This window comes from Antrostomus carolinensis, unplaced genomic scaffold (assembly GCF_000700745.2).
Source record: "Antrostomus carolinensis isolate BGI_N321 unplaced genomic scaffold, ASM70074v2 scaffold13919, whole genome shotgun sequence".
Taxonomy (NCBI): domain Eukaryota; kingdom Metazoa; phylum Chordata; class Aves; order Caprimulgiformes; family Caprimulgidae; genus Antrostomus; species Antrostomus carolinensis.
The window spans coordinates 21,343-40,070 of record NW_010337972.1 but is presented as its reverse complement, the minus strand read 5'-3'; the positions used below and the strand labels follow the sequence as shown (position 1 = coordinate 40,070).

Below are 18,728 nucleotides of genomic sequence, written 5' to 3'. Positions count from 1 at the left end.
ATTTAAAAATTAGCTGCTTAGTTTAAGTGAATTGCCCTTAGTACTTGCTGGGTAAAGAGAGGTTTCTCCAAGGTATGATTCACTTCATGTCTCTTGGAATAACATAAATTGCCTTCTGTGGGTCTCTTTCTCTCCACTGACTACAGATGGATTGTAGAGAACTCATAGGGAGAAAAAACTTGAGTTTCATATGGGTAAATTTAGATGAGGTAATGATCACCCTCAAATTCTTTTCCATTTCACAAGAGCATTGGCACTTGTTTCAATGTCTGGATGAGTTCAAATAGATATATTTAAAGGTGAGGATTTCAGTGTTCCTGGAACTGTACATGAAACACTTACTGTCTCCCACAAATTACCCTCTGTGTGTGGCAATGGAGAGAAGGTGGATTTTGGACTCAAGACTCTAAACGAGTAATTCATTGGTAAAATAATCTTTGGGGAAAAAGATCTCGAGGAACAATGAAGAACTTGTTCCTCAATGGGCAATGCTAACTAAATTATCTGTAGTAGTCTAGATGGGTGCTGGGAGATGGACAAAACTGTGTTATCAGCAAAGGCTTGTTGTTTGCTAAAATTGATGGGAGCACTTAGCTTCTCTCAGTCATTCAGATGGGAAGAAAATTTCATGGAATCATGAAAAACTTAAAAAGCAATTTCAAGAGAAGATCTAATCATTCTATATATCTGCTGTGAACAACATAATAGTGATTTCCTTCTGTTGACACATTCTCATTTTTACCTGGTAAATTTTCATGTATTACAAAGCTTAAAAAAATTTGGTTTGGTATCATGCAAACAGTAATTTACACAGAGACTCTTCCCATTAAAAAGCACTAGGTAATATCAATTACTAAGTCAAATAGTCAGTATTACCACCACTAAAGTAGGTTCTTCTTTTAACAACAACTCATTTGGGAACAGCAGCTGGGTTGTATAAGGATTGAAGCTGGGGTCTAATGGGGTTTGGTTACCAAGCACGGTGAGTGTATGGGACTTTTGGTCCAACCTAAAAGTCATAATGAGAGAAAAGAGAAAATACACTAGCCTAGCTGACTATTTGCAGTATTTTTTGGAAGACAAGGGACAACTCTGCTAGGCAGCAATGCATGCTGGAATCAGAAACAGCCCAAATTTCTGCTTCCTTGCTTGCTGGTGCCAGCTTCAAGGAGCAGAAGGATGATGATGTCTCATTTCTACAGACCACAAAAAGGCATGATGGAGCTTCTGCATCTCTCCAGGAATCTTTAATGTCCACTAACTCTTCCCTGGACTCCCAATATGGGAGCTCCTCAGATTGATTGTCTCATGTGTATGTTCTCCATGAACAGAGCCCAGCTCTGAGTTTTAGATATTTTCTAAAATAGGTTTGAATAGTGATAATTGGTTTTCCAAGACTCAAACACAGTTTCAGGTCTCATTGATTTCAGTGGAGACCTAAGGGCAGAACATCCCCTTTAGCAATTAGAGTTAGTGATATTTTCACATTTTATAGTCTGGGAAGGCTTTTCACATGCGTTGCCTCCCACCTCTGCACACACACAAACACCCCTACACACAAAGATCCCTACTTTCTATACTACTTTTTTAAACTGAAGCTCAACTCCAGACCTCTGAGTATTTTTATTTCCATTTATATTGTGTATCTGAGTGAGGTTTTACACTCCTGTTGACCATACAGATTTACCAGACAGAGGCAAAGAACAAAGAGAAAATACTTTACCATCTTCAGAGATGATAAATCTGAACAGTGCAGGACACTTGACAAAGACAATTTCTCCCACACTTGCAGGTTTCCAGCATGTGATATTGTCCCACATTCCTGGGCAACCTATAGAAGAGAAGGAGGGATAAAATACATTAGTAGTGGAGATGCATTCCTTTCTTCACACTGCTATTGAGCTTTTCAGTTGCTTGTTTCTTCCATCCATAAAAAATGCACTTATTTAGAATAATAAACAGTATCATTTTCCAATAAGATTTCTGTGGAATAAAATAATTTTAATTAATAGGAAAAGCATAAAATATGTAGTTACATGGTACAATAATGACCAGACTTTACCGTAGCAGAAGATGACTTTTCTTAGCCCCAGTTAAATCACTCCAACATACATCAGAAACAAAATTTCCCTTAAGCATTAAATCTACCACCATGTAGCTACCTTTCAGTATCATTTAAGTATCTTTCAGTGTTCCTGAGTTAAATCTTTAGGCATCTTAGATTTAAATTCTATAAACTGTTGTTGGCTCTGATCCTTGTCAAAGATTGAGAACTGGCACATTTTGGAATGTGATCCAGGGAGATGACTGGAAACTGAAAAACAGATTCTGCTTCATCTTACAGCCAGTTTTGTGGATATATGAGGGAAGATTATCTTTTTTCATGTTGTTAATTTTCTTTAAAAAATATTGGAAGTAGAAATGTCCTCCATTAGTAAAGAACTGCTGTAAGGATTTCTAAGGATTTCTTGCATAAGCGAAAGACAGAATGAGGCCTTTCACAACTGTTCAGAGATTAGGCTTCAGGTAACAAGCTTTGAACTAAAGATTTGAGCGTTAAAGAATCAACCTCCTGTTACATGCACGCAGAAAGAGGAGGAGATGGGATTGTGGATGGGACTTGTCTTCTCTTAGGATATATAAAAAATTCAGGACCCATGTGCTGTTGTAAATACAATAAAGGAGACCAGATCCTGCTTCTTTCTGATCACTGTCAGAGACACAACAAACTATAACTGGCTTTCAAGAAGAATAAGCCCTCCTGTAATTCTGTAAACCACCATCTTACTAGCTCATTATCCTCGAGGACTCATCCAATGTACAGAAAAACTCAGAGCAATTTCTCACATTTCCTACTAATATTTGAAAATATGACTTAGTGAAGTAACCTCAAATAGGAACTATCTTCTACCTTAGCAGGAAGAGAAAAACTAAATCTAAGTATCTCCACTACTTATTTGCATTTGATGTTGAGATTAAGCACATAATCTTATCAACCGTTAAAAGCCGCAAGCTCCACGATTTTCTAAGTGGATTTCCGTTGATATACTCTTCTCTTTGACTATGTGCCAGGAAAAATAAGATCTTCAGTAAAAGCAGATAATACTTCAAAGTGTCATACTTTCAGTCTGGCACAAGTACAATATAATGAGGTTTGGGTGATCAACTTGTATAAACAGCATGGGCTTTATCAGCTTTGGTGATAGTAGCAGATTTCTATCAGTGTAGAATGTATGCTCACAGGGTTGGACTTGGTGTATTTTTTCCATCAGCTTCAGTAGCAGGGAATCAAGCCCTATGTTTTCTCACAAAATATAAGCAAGATACTACCATGTGTGGTGGATAGGGCAGTTGTGAGTGATACAGTGTTTGAAGAATTAGGTTAGTCTTAAACAAGAGTGTTACAATATTATAATGATGACATATGGTAAGCAGTTGATAATAATTCTTTTTTTAATTAAAGGATGCAGCATCAGATTACATAATATAAATTAATAACACTATAAAACACTGATCCCATAAGCTAAAAATCCCTCAGCTTTGCCAGACCCACCAGAATACAATATTACTGCAAAAATGGTCATTAATTCCTCACAGGAGCTGTGAAAAAGGGAATCCTTTGCATTTTCCTCTCCTCTCTCTTCCACTCCTACCCCAGGTTATTTCCTTTGCCCAAGGAGGATCTCATTATATGAGTACTGTGATTCACTAGAACATCTGCAAAAGGCTCAAAGACTGGGGTTTGAAAAGTTTTGTGGTACAATCAGCATACTAAAGATGGAAATCAAGATGGCATTGAACACTATTAGATTTTATTGTCTTTGATAGCTAGTGTCTGTCCACACAGTAGGAATCGTATTTTCTAAGTAAATCTGATAGCATGTAGTAACAGGTTTATAGTTCCCTGATGTGTGGTACTCAGTACAAAAGTAAAGGATATGCAAATAACCATGGTAATGAGGTATTTGCTTACAAGAGGTGTTACAGACAATAAAAGTGGCAAATGAGATCCTCTGAGAACAACCTGCTAACCTTGCTCACTTAAATTAAATGGATATAATAGGTATAGGGAAAGCTTTCTTATTTCTTATTATTACTTCAACATCAGTTGTCTTCCAAACACTGAAATAACAACAGATACTGCAAACAAACTTAGCGAAATGCAAGGAAATCATACTGCAGGAAAGAAGGTGTAGACACAGAACAAATATTTCATAGCACTGTATAATAAATTCAGTTATACCAGGTGGCTGTTTTTTGTAGTAATATGATGCAGAGCTAAAAAATAGCCTAATTTTAAAAGATACTACAGGTTCATTGTGCTAGAAAGCACTGATGTGCTGACATTGGAAGAGAGGGATAGAGAAACAGAGAGTCAAGTAATTTGCCTTAGTTACTAAAACAAATGAGAGATGGAGATTGGAAAGAATTCACTATCAATGAGAATATTGCCTGATCCTGCCTGGAAAAGCATATTTGAAACAAACAATTTAGAAGAGGAAAGAAAAGGATGGGAAATAAATAAATAAATAGATGGAATAAAGGCCAGCATGCACAATCTTCTTACATTTGTAAACCACGACACAGCCAGCAACTCCTGCTGGGTGAAATCTGCCCACGGAAATCAATGTGACGAGTGTGAAACTGCACAGTGGGGTTCTTCTCTGGCACTGATGGTATGTCTCCACTGCCATGTGATGTAGGGGTAACCAAGCTAGTTCTGAAAGAGGTACTACAAGCAGCAAGGTACAGCTTTAAGTGGGCAAATTTTTTTGGTTCCTAGCATCTTAGGAATCAGTAATAACAACACAGAGTTTTAAAGAATAAGATTTCAAGTGAACTAGAATGAAAAGTGGTGATCTTGCCAATAAATAGTCTTGAAAACAGGGTATTTTTCGAAAGCACAAACTCTGCCTTCCCTTTCCACATCTGCACTGTGACCAACAGACAGAAATTCATGTTTGGTAAATGTTGTGGGATTCATCTCAGTTAACCTAAGTGGTGTAAAGCTTGACATCTGATCTTGGGTAAGTATTTATGTCCTGTTCATAGCACAGAAGAGTGATTAATCTTATTCAGCTAGTCACCTCTTCTCCAATGGGATGGATGATTCTTTGGGAGCTTGACTTTTGAGGAAATACATATTAATCATTCAGCTATTGGATTATAATTGTTATTATTATCATTATTGTTATTATTGTTATTTCAGGATTGGTTTAACTTCAGATGGCTAAGACTTACACTTTTACCCTATTCAGCTAAGCAAAGTTACCTCTGTAGTTCATGAAGAGAGACTTTCCTGATAGAGATATTCCCATTTTAAGGTGATGGTGGTGGTGAATCACACTGTAAATATACTTCCATCTCCCCATTGACTACGCTCAGCAGAAGGAGGCTAAGAACTAGCATAGTCTAGACAGCTGCCAATTCAATGGTTGAAACTTGTATTCCCTGTAGGGTCTATGTGAACTTTTGGAGCAGACATGAACCAACTCTGCCAGTGGCTATGCAGCCTCCCTTAGCCACTCTCCAATCCTGAGAGAGGGAGTCCAGCTGAGGGCTGGGACATGTTACTGCAGGCTGTGAACAGTGCCAGTATAGCTGTGCAGCTCCTGAGCAATTCAAACCACAGGCAAACCACAGCAGCTGGTTATGAAAAGCCACACAATCAATCCCTACATGTCTGTCTTAAGCTTCTTCTTGTAAAAGTGAGATAAAATTAATATTTACACTGCAAGCTCCCTGTGGCAGGATTCACCTTGTACTGTTCTTGTGAAATGTACTTCAAAAAACAGAGTCCTAATTTCAGTTAAATCCACAATACGGTTTTTATATGAATTTCATATGAAGCCCATGACACCAAAGTTTAAATTCAATATTGTTGAAGCTGAGGACGGTGCTTTATACATGTAAGGATGGATCTGACTTGGCAGCCACTGAAAAAACCTCAGCTTTTTCAGAGAAAGGCCAAATTTCATAACAAGGAGGAAACTACATGTATTTATCATTGCAGAATATTCTGACGCAATTTTAAAATTATAATTAGCACTAAAACCATTCTAGTCATTTTCCCTCCATGGAGGTTTGTACAAGACTTGTTCTCATCCTTCACTTCAAATTAAGCCTCCAGGAGCAAAACACTTTCTCTCTAACCTTCTACTCCTCACATCTGAAAGTATCCCTTCTCACCTGAAATGTCTGGACAAGCACCAAGAGAAAAAACAAAACAAAACCAGAAATCCAAAGCAAGTCATGATGTCAGCAGTGATAAAGAGCTTTTCTGAAATTGCTTATGGTCCCTTATTTTCTTTTTCTCCCCCGTCTAGGGTTGTCTTGAGAGTCCCAGTTTTGACAGTGGCTAGATATAAAACCAGATTTTAGGCATCCCCATAGCTCAAGTTCACTGAGTTCAAGGAATGGACTTCACTATAAATCTACTGAGAATAATAGGGCATGTTGTCTTCCACTAACTCAGTCACTATGTCACCGGGACTATCTACAGATTGTTCTTTTTCTATAGATTTGTGTTCTATTTTCTCACAGTGCCTCTACTGCAATACCCTCATTTACAGTATCTGTATTTAAATCTTCCTAACAATATCCACAACATCCACCCATATCCTTATTCTATCCCTAGTCCATCATGCCTCCTTCTCATCTCTGATAACATTTTGTCAAGAGAATGTGCAAAATCTGAGTTTTTACATGACAGGACCCTGTGTACTAATTCACTGCTCACTCATTCATTCCTCTTCATAAAGTGGGTAAGTCCTACCTGTCCTCTTCTCCACAAAAATAATTATTTTGACACCTTTCTTATATGCAGTAGACTGTTTTCACAAAACATAAAAGAATTCACAGCTTTAAGACGAGTGAACCTATGTCAAATGTTTCTGACTTTATTCAGAGGACTCAAACTATTGGGTGAATGGGGGGAGTGAATAAAGGAATGATAGGACAATGGACAAAGGGATTTATGGATCCATACAAAGATAAGAGGGAATAGGTAAGAATTTGTATAAAATTTGTTTCCTTGGGAAATCAAGAAAAAATGTAAATACAGAAATGTTATATTTCTATATATGTTTCATGTATGGAAATAAAGGCTTGAGATGAAAATCCATCCTTTTGGCTTACAGCATTCAGTTTCATTTTCAGTTCCTCTCCTCATTTATTCATTGAAAATACCACCTTCAAGGTCATATTACCTTCAGGAGAGTAATATCAAAGGAAATGTAATATTACAAGCCAGCATATTAAACTGAATTGTGCAATGCACAATATCTTTTAAAGGGCATATGACATATAAAGGCTTTCAGAGAGAGGAAGAATATGAGATAGGTTCTCTCTGTTCTTTCATAAATCTAGGTAAATACCAAAATAAATAAAGGCTTAAGCAAGACCTGGGTATGGGACCTAGATTTTCAATAGTAATTGAAATTTCAAAGTAAAGGGATCTTATAGGAGCTCCTATTACAGAAATGCTCATTCTGTAGGTGTTTCAAGCTAGGGGACAAACTTATAACACTCGATTCAAAAGTGTCTTTTGAAAGTCCAGGCCATAAGAGAACAGAAAAGAAAAAATGAACTGAAATTCCAGAGTTAGAAAAGGGGAGAAAAAAACACAAAGGAGAGAAAAAAAACACTAAAGGAACACATTCTATATTGGAAAAGAGAACACTAGATCATACACAAGGAAAAAAAAAGGCCATTCCTTCCCTAAAAATATCTTATATACAAAGCAGGCATGAAAGATCGAGTACAACGGGAAGCTGAGCAGAGAGAAAGGAAAGCTTTTTTACTTCCCAGTTCTGCTCCCAGCAGATTTTGTAATTATTTGAACAAAGTCTACTTATGCAGCATATATCATCTGGACCAGCTAAAACACTTAAGAATTTTTTCCTGTATTCAACTTTTATTACTGTTGCACTAAGATGCACCTTGCATTATCTAACATGGTATTAATTCACCTTAACAGTACAAACATTATTTATGTAAATCTAAGCTAAGTTCTTCTACATTTCTTCTACAGTTCATGAAGAAAAACAAACACCTCTAATGGACACTGCTAGAGAGTTTCTAAGATAAATTATCCTCTGGAGATGCATATTTTCTTCCACTGATTAGAAAAGGCACCAAGAGAAAGCCTAATTTTAAGCTTAAAACAACTGGTATCAGAGCAAAGGAATTCCACATCTGCAATTCAAGTGACTCAGCTGGAGCTGTATGTGAATAAAAACAAACTGTGATCAAAATTACCAGAAGTTGTCCCACCTTAATGTTTTCCATTAGCTTTCTCTACCTAACTGCTGCTCCTGCTGTAAAGTTATGCAACTATTCTATGACTATTTTAAATCATTGGTTTATATAATGATAATTATATAAACTATGATAGCATTTTCTACTGGTACATCATTATCAGTAAAGTGAATGGTTTTATGGGATGATATTTTCAGAGATTTAAGATGTACTAAGTGCAACACAGGTTTCAAAGAACTATTAAAAATATAAGCTTAATTTATGAGAGTACCTTAGGAAAAAATATTTGAGATATTTAACTTATCTACCAAGTTAATCCTAGATTATATAAAAAATAAGAGTGAAAGAAACAGAAAAAATGGGGGGGGTGTTTTTGAGTGGAACACTGAGCTTTACAGTATAACAGTAGAAAAAGATGAGCTCAAGAGATTAAGTACATATGCTTTACATTTGCCAAAGGTAAATTGCACATTTTAGAACTGGGAGCTAGTCTTTTTTACCAGAGTTCAACAGAGACAATTTCACTGGGTATGGATGTTCTGCATTATTCAAACACTTTGGTTCACCTTCTGACCACCTTAGGAGTGAGCAACACGAATTATAAATTAGAACTCTATCCTTACTCCTACTATTTTGGTAGTGAAAAAAATTCACAAACAGACACAGAAGTCACTATTTGACCATGATCTGTCTCAGAGGTGAAAAGAGAATGAAGATCTCATTTGTGCAAAAATTCAACCATTAGAACTACTTTCTTCAAGAAAGTGAAAGGTTCTTTTCTACATCTCATGTGAAACACTCTTCAAAAGGAAAGGCTAATATGAAAATATCATTTTTTTTCCTTGAACATTTTATACAAGACAAATATCAGACTTTAAATCTCAGAAGCTGTTGTCTATAATTAGAGAGGTATAAACCTTTTTTCATCTTTTAAAGGTGTTTAACTCTTTGCAATCACAGCATATTTATTCTAAACTCACACTTATTGCTGTTCTTCCATTGTTACCTGCCAAGAAAACCCCAGGCAAGAAACTCTCCAGAAGCCTTTAAGTGTTGCCAACCAATTGGCCTTAGGTAAGCTTTGGAGAATTTTAAAGGGAAACTTCAATTTGGCAAAAATCTTGGGAACAATTCTTCGTCTAGTTACACAGAAGATTAAAAAGCCAAAAATCTGGGAAATTGAGAGGTGTTTCTGAAAACCTTATTTAAATATAATAAAAAGGATTGGTTATTCATCTATGAGAAAGTCACCACTCTGCTGCTTTGGAGACAGAGAGCCTCTGAAATTACTCAAAAAATTGGGAGATTTTATTCCAGCACTGCTGGAGGACAAAATGACACTTACAAGCTGCCAGAACCTAAGCTAGTGCCAAGCTCGCCAGCTGCGGACAATCTGGCATCACTCAGGACATGGGTTATGTGAGATCATGGGGTGCTGCTGAAGGCAACATTGCCTGGCACTCTTCACTTCTTTTATTGTTGTAGGCAGCCAAAATAACTGCTATAGTCTGATCCCACCATCGTGTCATTCTGATGCACTTCTCTACCATCTTAGGAGAAGAAGACATCACAAACTTGTTCTTTATCAGCTCTATCTTCCATTAATTCTCCAAGCTGAGAGGGAGAAAGGGAGACTATTCCACTGGTACCTAGAAAGTTTTGCATACATAACAGTGCTACAAATCTTAAACCTTTAGTGTCCAGGCTCAGACTAATTTCTAGGAAAAGCATAGTAAAAATACTGGCTGAAGTTTGCCGAGTTAAGACAGAGTTTGAGAAGCAAGCAATAGAGTAAAAACCAGAAAGATTTGTTCTTATTCCACAAAGACCTACCCTTCCTCTGTCAGATTCTCCCCTTAACAGGCACAACCTACCTATAAAAAGTGATTGACTAAGGAAAACAAATTGAAGCACTATCAGCGGTGTCTTGCCTTTTAAAATAGTTTCAGTTAACAACATTAATTAAACCTACAATTGTGGTGGTGGACGAGAGAGTCAGCAATAAACATATATAATATATACAAATATTATCTATAATAGATTTTTTCCCACATGTATCAATGCGCCTCACAGTGAATCCTGGCTTGCAACTGGGACTGGAGGTAAGGATTTTTTCCAAGCTGTATAGCCGAAGAGTTGACTGTCAATTTTGCCACCTATGGACAATAGTGATATTTGGCCCATTATGAGATTTATGGGCCTGTGAAGAAGATATCTGTAAAGAACATTAGGATAACTTGTTGCCATGGATACATAGAAAGTAGAAATTTTTTCAGTGTATCTTTTTGGTATTTCGGAGTTTGCATTCCTTTGAAAATGGAGAGATCATTTGATTGCATGGGAAAAGATGAGAGGAAATTTTGGTAGCAGGTCTGAAGCATTGAGGTTTCTTAGCAATAATTTCATAATAAATTCACAAAAGAAAAAAATAACATATTTCTTTAATCTTTAACTGATCTCATCACAGCACTGAATTTAGAATAAAATGAGACACAAATCTTGAAGCAGTCTCTGGGTATGGGTTTATGCTTCAATCTTAAAAAATCCCAGTGCAGGAAAACAGGAACTTATTCAGTCAAAGCCTGAGGTCAACATTTGCCTAGTCAAGAACATTTGTCAGGAATTTTGACTTGTTTCTTAAAGGATAAATAGACCAAACTAATCAGAAAGACATTAAACCACTGAAAACAGCAACTGACCTCAAGTGTACATGACTGATAATTGCAGAACTTCTATTAAATTCTGTTACACGTACATTAGCTTCCCTCAAAGGAATTTACAAATTATTGTTATTTCGGTTTCATGGTAACTCTGGGGGTAAGAAGATTTTATTATATTTTTACAGCTGGAAAATAAAGCAAAACAAAAGAAAAAAAATAAATGGTGGCATTGAAATCTAAACACTCTCTAGAGAAAGAGTTGTAACAGAGCTCAGAAGCAAGCTGTCCTTTCATATTCAGACTCCCATCCTCCCCACTTTCTTGCTTTTCTATTGTTTATAAATAGAGTTATCACAGTGGAAAAGGCACGTCTGCAGTAGATAACTTATAACAGATCTTGGACCAAATTCATTCCTGATGTAACCACACTGACGCCAATGTGGATACTCTTGAGAGGCATTTATTCCTTGTTTACTCCTTCAAATCTTCTGAGAATGAGAAATGACTGAATTAAGTAACTTAATTTCTTCCAGTGTGCAAATTCCATAATCTCTCCTGGAAATTGTTCTAGTGATGAGTCAAACAATTCCTTATTAGAACCCATGGGGCCTTATGATCTAGTGGAAGAAACAAAGGAAATAAATACATTATAAAAAGCCACTTCATACTCTGTTAAGAGGCATGTTAACACATTGCATTTCATACTCCTGAACAGGAAGACAGAAGCTGCATTTTGTTCAAGCTTTTGGAGTAACTGAAAAAGAAATCTTGAAGGAAAGGTGTGATTCAGTAATAATGTCAGAGTTTAACAAAGCCTATCTTCTGTTTCATGTTGAACTCCTCTGGCTCTGCCCACAATGTATTCACAGAGTGTAAAAAATAAAATCTAAAACTAAACGCAATCCAGCCTCACAAGGACTTGCATACATCTGGGAAATTTTGGTCAGTATGAAAGAGACTAAAGGAAATCATATTATTATTCAGTAAGTTCCCAGCTACTAGATACCTTTCTGTCAAAACTGAAGATATATAAAGATACACACCTTAGAACGTGGAATAATTGTGCAAAAACAGAAAATAAGGCTAAAGTGACCTGTGGGTGTCATAAAGATTATTGACTGCACCCAGGCAAAATAAACCATAACTAAAATATCTAAAAAGAAGTTTTGGAGTTCTCATTGTCTGTGACATTCTTAGTACCTGGATAAAGGATGAGAATAATACTTTACTGGGCACAATTCTGTATGCTTGAGTTATAGAGTGAAGGTCCAGAAAGTTTATGATATTTGAATCATTTGATAATTTTGACTTACAGGGACTGTGATAACATCAGTGTCATGTATAAAGATGGGAAAGAAAATTCTTCATTATATTCTGAGAGTAAACAGATGTTGTATTACTTAGCAGATAGAAAATTAACCTCTACTATAAAACCCAGTTAGGTGCAGAAGTTATAGGTATACGTATGTATTTATACATGTAAAGAGTACAGGTATATATTTACATATATCCTCAGATAGGTTACTCTATCCATAAACTAACTGCTTAGGGTACATGTAGAAGAAAAATCAGAGAGCACACCAAAAATATTCTATTTTTAACCAAGCAAGAAATCTTATTCATGTGAACAGGAATGATCAGCCATTGTAATCACACCATTTGAACTTTATCAGTTTTCAATTCAGAAAAATAATGAGAAAGAAATCAGTGATTCTGGTATATTCTGTCTGAAGATGATTATGATATAGTTCTGCTGACTGCTGGTACTATACTTCATTTTGTTATAGCTTATTCAATTATGATAACAATGGGTTCTGTTTTAACTAGTTTGCAGGTTAGCTGAGAAGGGGGAGAATTGTATTAGTCTTTTGGCTGTATGACTATAAACCTGGAGTAGATTCAGGTACCTTCATGTCTTGGGAACAAAGGTGAGGCACGTTCTCAAAATGTATACAACAGTCCTTCAGTGCACTTTAATTAATTGTTTGTGATCATTATTTCAGTTTGGCTTTGCATCATTTGGGTACATTCTTGTTACACATTCTAATAATCGTTTTTCTCTTCTAAAGCATTTAATTGTGCATTGATTTCTATTTCTAGTAATTTTTTTTCACTGAAGTCCTGGATAATCACCCAATTATGGTGCCCACATTTTCTTCCTCATTCATAAATTCTTATTCTAACCTTGCCTTTTGTTTTGGTTGTGTTTTCTAGTTGCTTTGTTTCACTGTACTTGCTTTGATTTGTTTTTCTCTAAAGGAAGCAAACCAATCAATTCTAGCAACTGTGTGAGCACAAAATATATGGCTTGATTATCCAAAGTGAAAGCTGCTATGGAAAGGCAGGTGTTCAGGAAGTCTGAAACAGCTTTTAGGGTAATCAGAAAGGCAAGGAAAAGGATCAATAAGAAAAGCACATGCAGGTGCTTGTCCACAAGACTCAATTATCTTATCTAGGACAAGGAGTAATGGTTTTAAACTAAAAGAGGGGAGCTTTAGAGTAGACATAAGGAAGAATTTTTTTACAGCAAGAGTGGTGAAACATTGGCCCAGGTTGCCCAGAGAGGTGGTAGAAACCCCATCACTGGAAACATTCAAGGTCAGGCTGGACAGAACTCTGAGTAACCTGATCTAGTTGAAGATGTCCCTGCTCACCGCAGGGGGGTTGGACTAGATGACCTTTAAAGGTCTTTTCCAACCCAAACTATTCTATGATTCTATGAGTCAATGATTCTGTCTGATCTTAAAGGGTGAAAACTGCACCATCTGACATGTACCTTACCTGGCAAAGCTAACTGGTTACGGTTCCCACTTGGTTTACTTAAAAAAAAAAAAGAAAAAAAACCACAAAAAAACCAACCAAACAAGAAAACCACCTAAAACAAAACAAAACAAAAGAAAACAAAACCAAAAAGCCAGAAAATAGAATTATGTGAATTATAGAGAAAGAGGAAATCCAGGACTGAGAAGTTAAAAAGGTACCTAAACTCTTTGAGATTATGGATACACCTTGAATTAAACTCAACTTGCATATTAAGACACCTTAATTTAGGTATTTTAGTATATAAATTTAATGTAAATCTCAGTATCTATCAACTCCCAAGGAGCCTTGGGAGACTAACCAGCTAATTTAGCCAATAAATTACATGTGTAACATCCAATGATGCAACTGTTCCCCAAAGATACTGTTTTCCTCTAAATACAGAGCCCAGTACAGATCTCTTTACTGAAACATGTGTTGAAAATGCCTGTTGAATTCAGGAGGAGTGGAGGTTGCATATGGATCTGGAGAAGATCGAGAGTTGTTCCTGACACTGACCACGGAATCCTCCCACCGCTGATTGGGTGTTTGTTATAATTATTTCGATAAAAGGTGGTTTTAGTTTAAGAATTCTCAAAATTTTAGAATTATGATTTGTTAGTGACCTTTTCAGAAAACAAGTTCATGGTAGCTATAAATATATTATTAGCTGAGAAGTGAGTCTGAATATTTCCGTATGGCTTGAGGCTCAAAACTACCCATGTTAAAAGCAAAAGTGCCTCTAGACTACACGTTTACAGTATTGTGCAAGAGACAAAAAAATTTGGTTCATCTGTAAATCACTTCTAAGACACTATGTATTCATTGAGCTGTCAAAATAATGAGTCTCCATGGCATTCAGGAGCAAAATTCAGAAATGAAAAGAGGAAGAAAGAACATTTCTCTTAACTGAGATCAATCTGAAGTCTGGATGGCAAGTTTTCTATAACTTCTATTCCTTTCCAACTCTCTTGCAGGAATAATGCATAAATTTAAAAAAAACAAAAACAAAAACCAACCCAAAAACTGGCTTAAAATTGGACTTGATGCATTCAATGTTCCTGTAGATATGAAATGAGGAAAAAAACAGAGCACACATGAGTAGGAGAGAAGGTATACTGTCCTATTTCTGAAGTATCTGAAATTAAGAAATTATCTCAAAATATATATGAAAGATAAGCTGGTCAAATCAACAATTTAACTCTTCTTCTCTTTTTTTTTTTTTTCCCACCCCCTGGAGGAACCTGCAAGTCCACGTTAAACAAGCATTCTACTTTCAGTCAGCTAACATGAGATTAATTTCACATTTATACTTCAATGTGATATTGCTAAATTATTCCAGCAACATAGAATAACTTATTTTTGTGGTGGAATTCATATTAGAAAATAAAATCGCAAGCTGAGAGGCATAACAAAAACAGGCCAAGTTAATTTTTTTTTTTTTTCTAGTACAGCATGCAAAATCCTTCTCTAGAATGAAGTATTGCAACACATTAAGCTTTATGACCCCCAAAACAAAACATATAAGAAGAGTTCTTCTTTGCTTCATTTCTTTTACAAAAGGCTGGAAAACTGCATGAAATTGAGACATCTTTCCCTTTTTTACTTTCCTGTTTTTTCTGTTTCATGGGAGGAATTTGGGGAAGGAGTTGCACATTTTTTTTTCCTCCCTTTCACCAGGAGCAAATTACCATGCACATTCAGAGTTAGCAGTGCTGGTCAGCAGCTCATGGGCAAAGCCAAGGATCTCCCTTTCTCTATCCCCATCCTCCTTTGACAGAAACTAAAAAAAACCCCTACAATAAATATTTGACACACAGTTCTTGCTTCCTTCCTCTTCCAGTGATGGAAGAGGCCATGACATTCAGCAGATACTGCAGAGCTGTCTCCACTTTCTAAATCTCTTCAGTATCCTGCAGAGGAGATCAAGATCTGACCCATTGTAATTTCCAACAAAAGAAAGGGTAAAGCTTAAGTGTATAATGAAGTAGAAATATAAAGAACTTTGTGTAAAAAAAAAATAGGTCTTAGTAAGGGCTCAGGGAGTTGATTATTATGCATGTAAGATACTTTGCACTTCTGCTTTTGAAGGTAAGTAAAACAGAATTATCTCATTTTTGTCATGGTGAGAGGAGTACATATAGATATTTTTCTACTGCTTAGCAGACGGAGTAGTTAATAACTTGTTGTAGAACTGTAGCTTGCTTGCCTGTCTGAATATGATTTAACTTACTGTTTTTCAGTTTTATTTTGCTGAGGAAAAATCAATATGCACAATCTGTCAGGAGTCCAAATTATTACACTTATTCAATTGCATATATTATTGAGTAGGCAGTTTCCTGTAATGAAGTTCTTGGCTTAAGTTTGTAAGGTATATTAAGAAGTAGTGGATGTAGCTCACAATAAGCTGAAACAAGAAATGAAATAGTACAACTGGGCAATTTTAGTCAGTGGCTACTCATGTGACGATATCAGTGCTTCATGGAGTCTCATAAGAAAAAAACATTTCATGGTAAAGAACAGGATAACAAGACTCTCTTGGGTCTTTGGTCTAACAACACTTGATCCACGACTAGAGCTTTACAAGTGATCCTACAATACATGCAGACAGCAAAAGGAGTTATTCTAAATACACAAAATGTGCTATGTCAGAATGTTCCTCCAGAAACCCATACACTGGTGAAAAGGAAGTGATTCTGAAGAGCATACAGAAAATCTACCAATTTAAGATGCATTGGAGTTGGTTCTAACCCCTTCCTCTTCCCATCACATTTACTGTTCTCCCACTAGTGGTCTAAGCACAGGCAACCATTCCCATTAACAAAGCAAGCACCAAATGGCAAACCTGCTTACCAGAGTGGGATTCAACTGACTAATTGCCAAGGTCTATATTTGAGTAGCCCTCAAAATTTTTGTAGGGATAAATAGAAATAGGCAATCCTAGAGAAAAAGATCTCTCATCTGAAAGCAGACATTTGAAATAGGTCTACTGTCATTCCCTCAAAAAGCCACCTTTTTTCCATTGACTGTGAAGGCAGCTTCAGAAGAATAGCTGAGATAAAAATATCTATGGCATAAAGATCTCACGTTCCATAAGAAAAACTCCTTGCTACCTCTATTAAAAACAAAACAAAACAAAACAAAACAAAAACCCAAACCAAACTGATATTTTTCTCATCTTCATATTAGAGTACAGAATAACAACCACAGAAGTTCAAACAATGTTACCTTCATATCAGTCTCACAAAAGTCCTATTGTATCCCAGAAACCAGAGTCCAACCAATCCACCTGCTGGGCTGTCCCACTTCTAGACCTATTGAATCTACCATTAATGAGAGACTGAATGAAGGATTGAATAGATACAAGGCAGAAAGAGAAGGACACTGCATGATGTTTGATGATTGTCATTATCATCTCATGCAAATGACCAACTGGGTGACCACAGTCTCCATGTGTAAGTAAAAAGGGAGTCTGGTCATGCTATCCTGCAGCAGGTCCCAGGCTGAAGCATTGCTCCCCACAAATACTTCTCTTGAAAAAACTTTGTGCATTCTGCAAATTCATAGTCCTGTCAGCTGATGGAAAACCAGGGTCACACACTGTGCCTCTGCTCTACTATCTCTATTCCCTTTTGTACCTCTTCTTAACACAAAACCAGAAGAAGGACCAAGGATCCTGATTGTCATTGGTAGCAACTAGAAATGTCATAACATAAGGGGAATTATTGTGGGGTAGAATGGGAATATTACAGGTATATTACAGGTCCTTCATCATACCAGGGTGATAATGCATATCCTTCACACAGACAAGAATTCTTTCAGTCTTTATTGGTAGATCCTATTATATTCCCTGGCCATACTTTATGAATTCATTAACAACAGAAGCCCAAACCTGAGGGTTATAGAAAGGATCAATATTTGTATTTTATCTTTACTAAATATTAGCATATGTGCCAGTATCTTTTACATCCTTCTAGGCTTTTAGAAGCTGAAGCAGAGATCATAAATTATTGCTGTATTGTCCTTTCCTTGCCTTGAGTAATTGGACTAACACAACCCAACTCTGTGGATGTGTGTGTACAGTAATCCTACAGCTTCTCTGTTAAAAACAACCAAATATGTCTCTGTTATTCAGTACTCAGACTACTTAATATTAGTACTTTTATCTGTGTCTACAACTAATGCAGAAAGATAGGTATTTTTTCATAGGTTAATTAACATCCTTCAGCAAACAAACCTTTTATTTTTTTAGAGGACTTGCTCGTTCTCTGCCTATCTCTTTCCATCATAATTCATAGAATCATAGAATCTTCTGGTTGGAAAAGACCTCTGAGATCATCGAGTCCAATCATACCTGTCCACTACTAAACCATAGCTCCAAGCACCATAATTTGTGATTCATAGAATCATAGAATGGTTTGAGCTGTAACGGACTTTTAAAGGTCAATTAGTTCAACCCCCACTGAAATAAGCAGAGACATCTTCAACTAGATCAGGTTGCTCAAAGCCCTCTCCAGCTTGAACTTGAATGTTTCCAGGGAGGGGGCATATACAACCCCCTACACAACTTGTTCCAATGTTTTGTCACCCTGATTCAGTGAGTCCTTTAGATTTGGAATAAGAAACCTAAATATATGCGTCTGTATGCAAAATGAGGTGGGCTTCAGCTGCCTCAGTGCATGTCACTAGGGCCACTTGAGCTATTACTTGACCTCCTGCTTCTCTTCCAATATTGTTACTCCAATAAGTCTGTGCCACATCCCCCAGGCCTGTGTAGGTGTCTCAGATACCCAGGGCATCTCAAATGGCACTGGATATCTGTCTCTACACAATAAAACCTTTTCCCCCGTGTCTCAACTTCCACTATAATCCATGAAGTCAATGTATTTACTGAATCTCTGAAAGCAATTCCAGTGATAAAATGAAGATGCGTGTAGTTAATGATCTGTGTTCAGAAGTCTTCTATTTCTCATTATTGATTATTTAGGGAGCCTAGGTGACTAACTTAAA

At 36.5% G+C, this 18,728-nt stretch overlaps 1 protein-coding gene across 1 annotated transcript in view; it reads right to left on the bottom strand.

Moving 5' to 3' along the window:
* The window catches only part of ADCYAP1R1 (ADCYAP receptor type I), a gene marked incomplete at both ends in the record, with an annotated part of 64,446 nt that overhangs the window by 34,572 nt on the left and 11,146 nt on the right, over positions 1–18,728 (bottom strand). Inside the window, 1 exon segment of the mRNA XM_010175361.2 lies at positions 1,724–1,831. Within this exon segment, the coding sequence (XP_010173663.2) occupies positions 1,724–1,831 (108 nt within the window).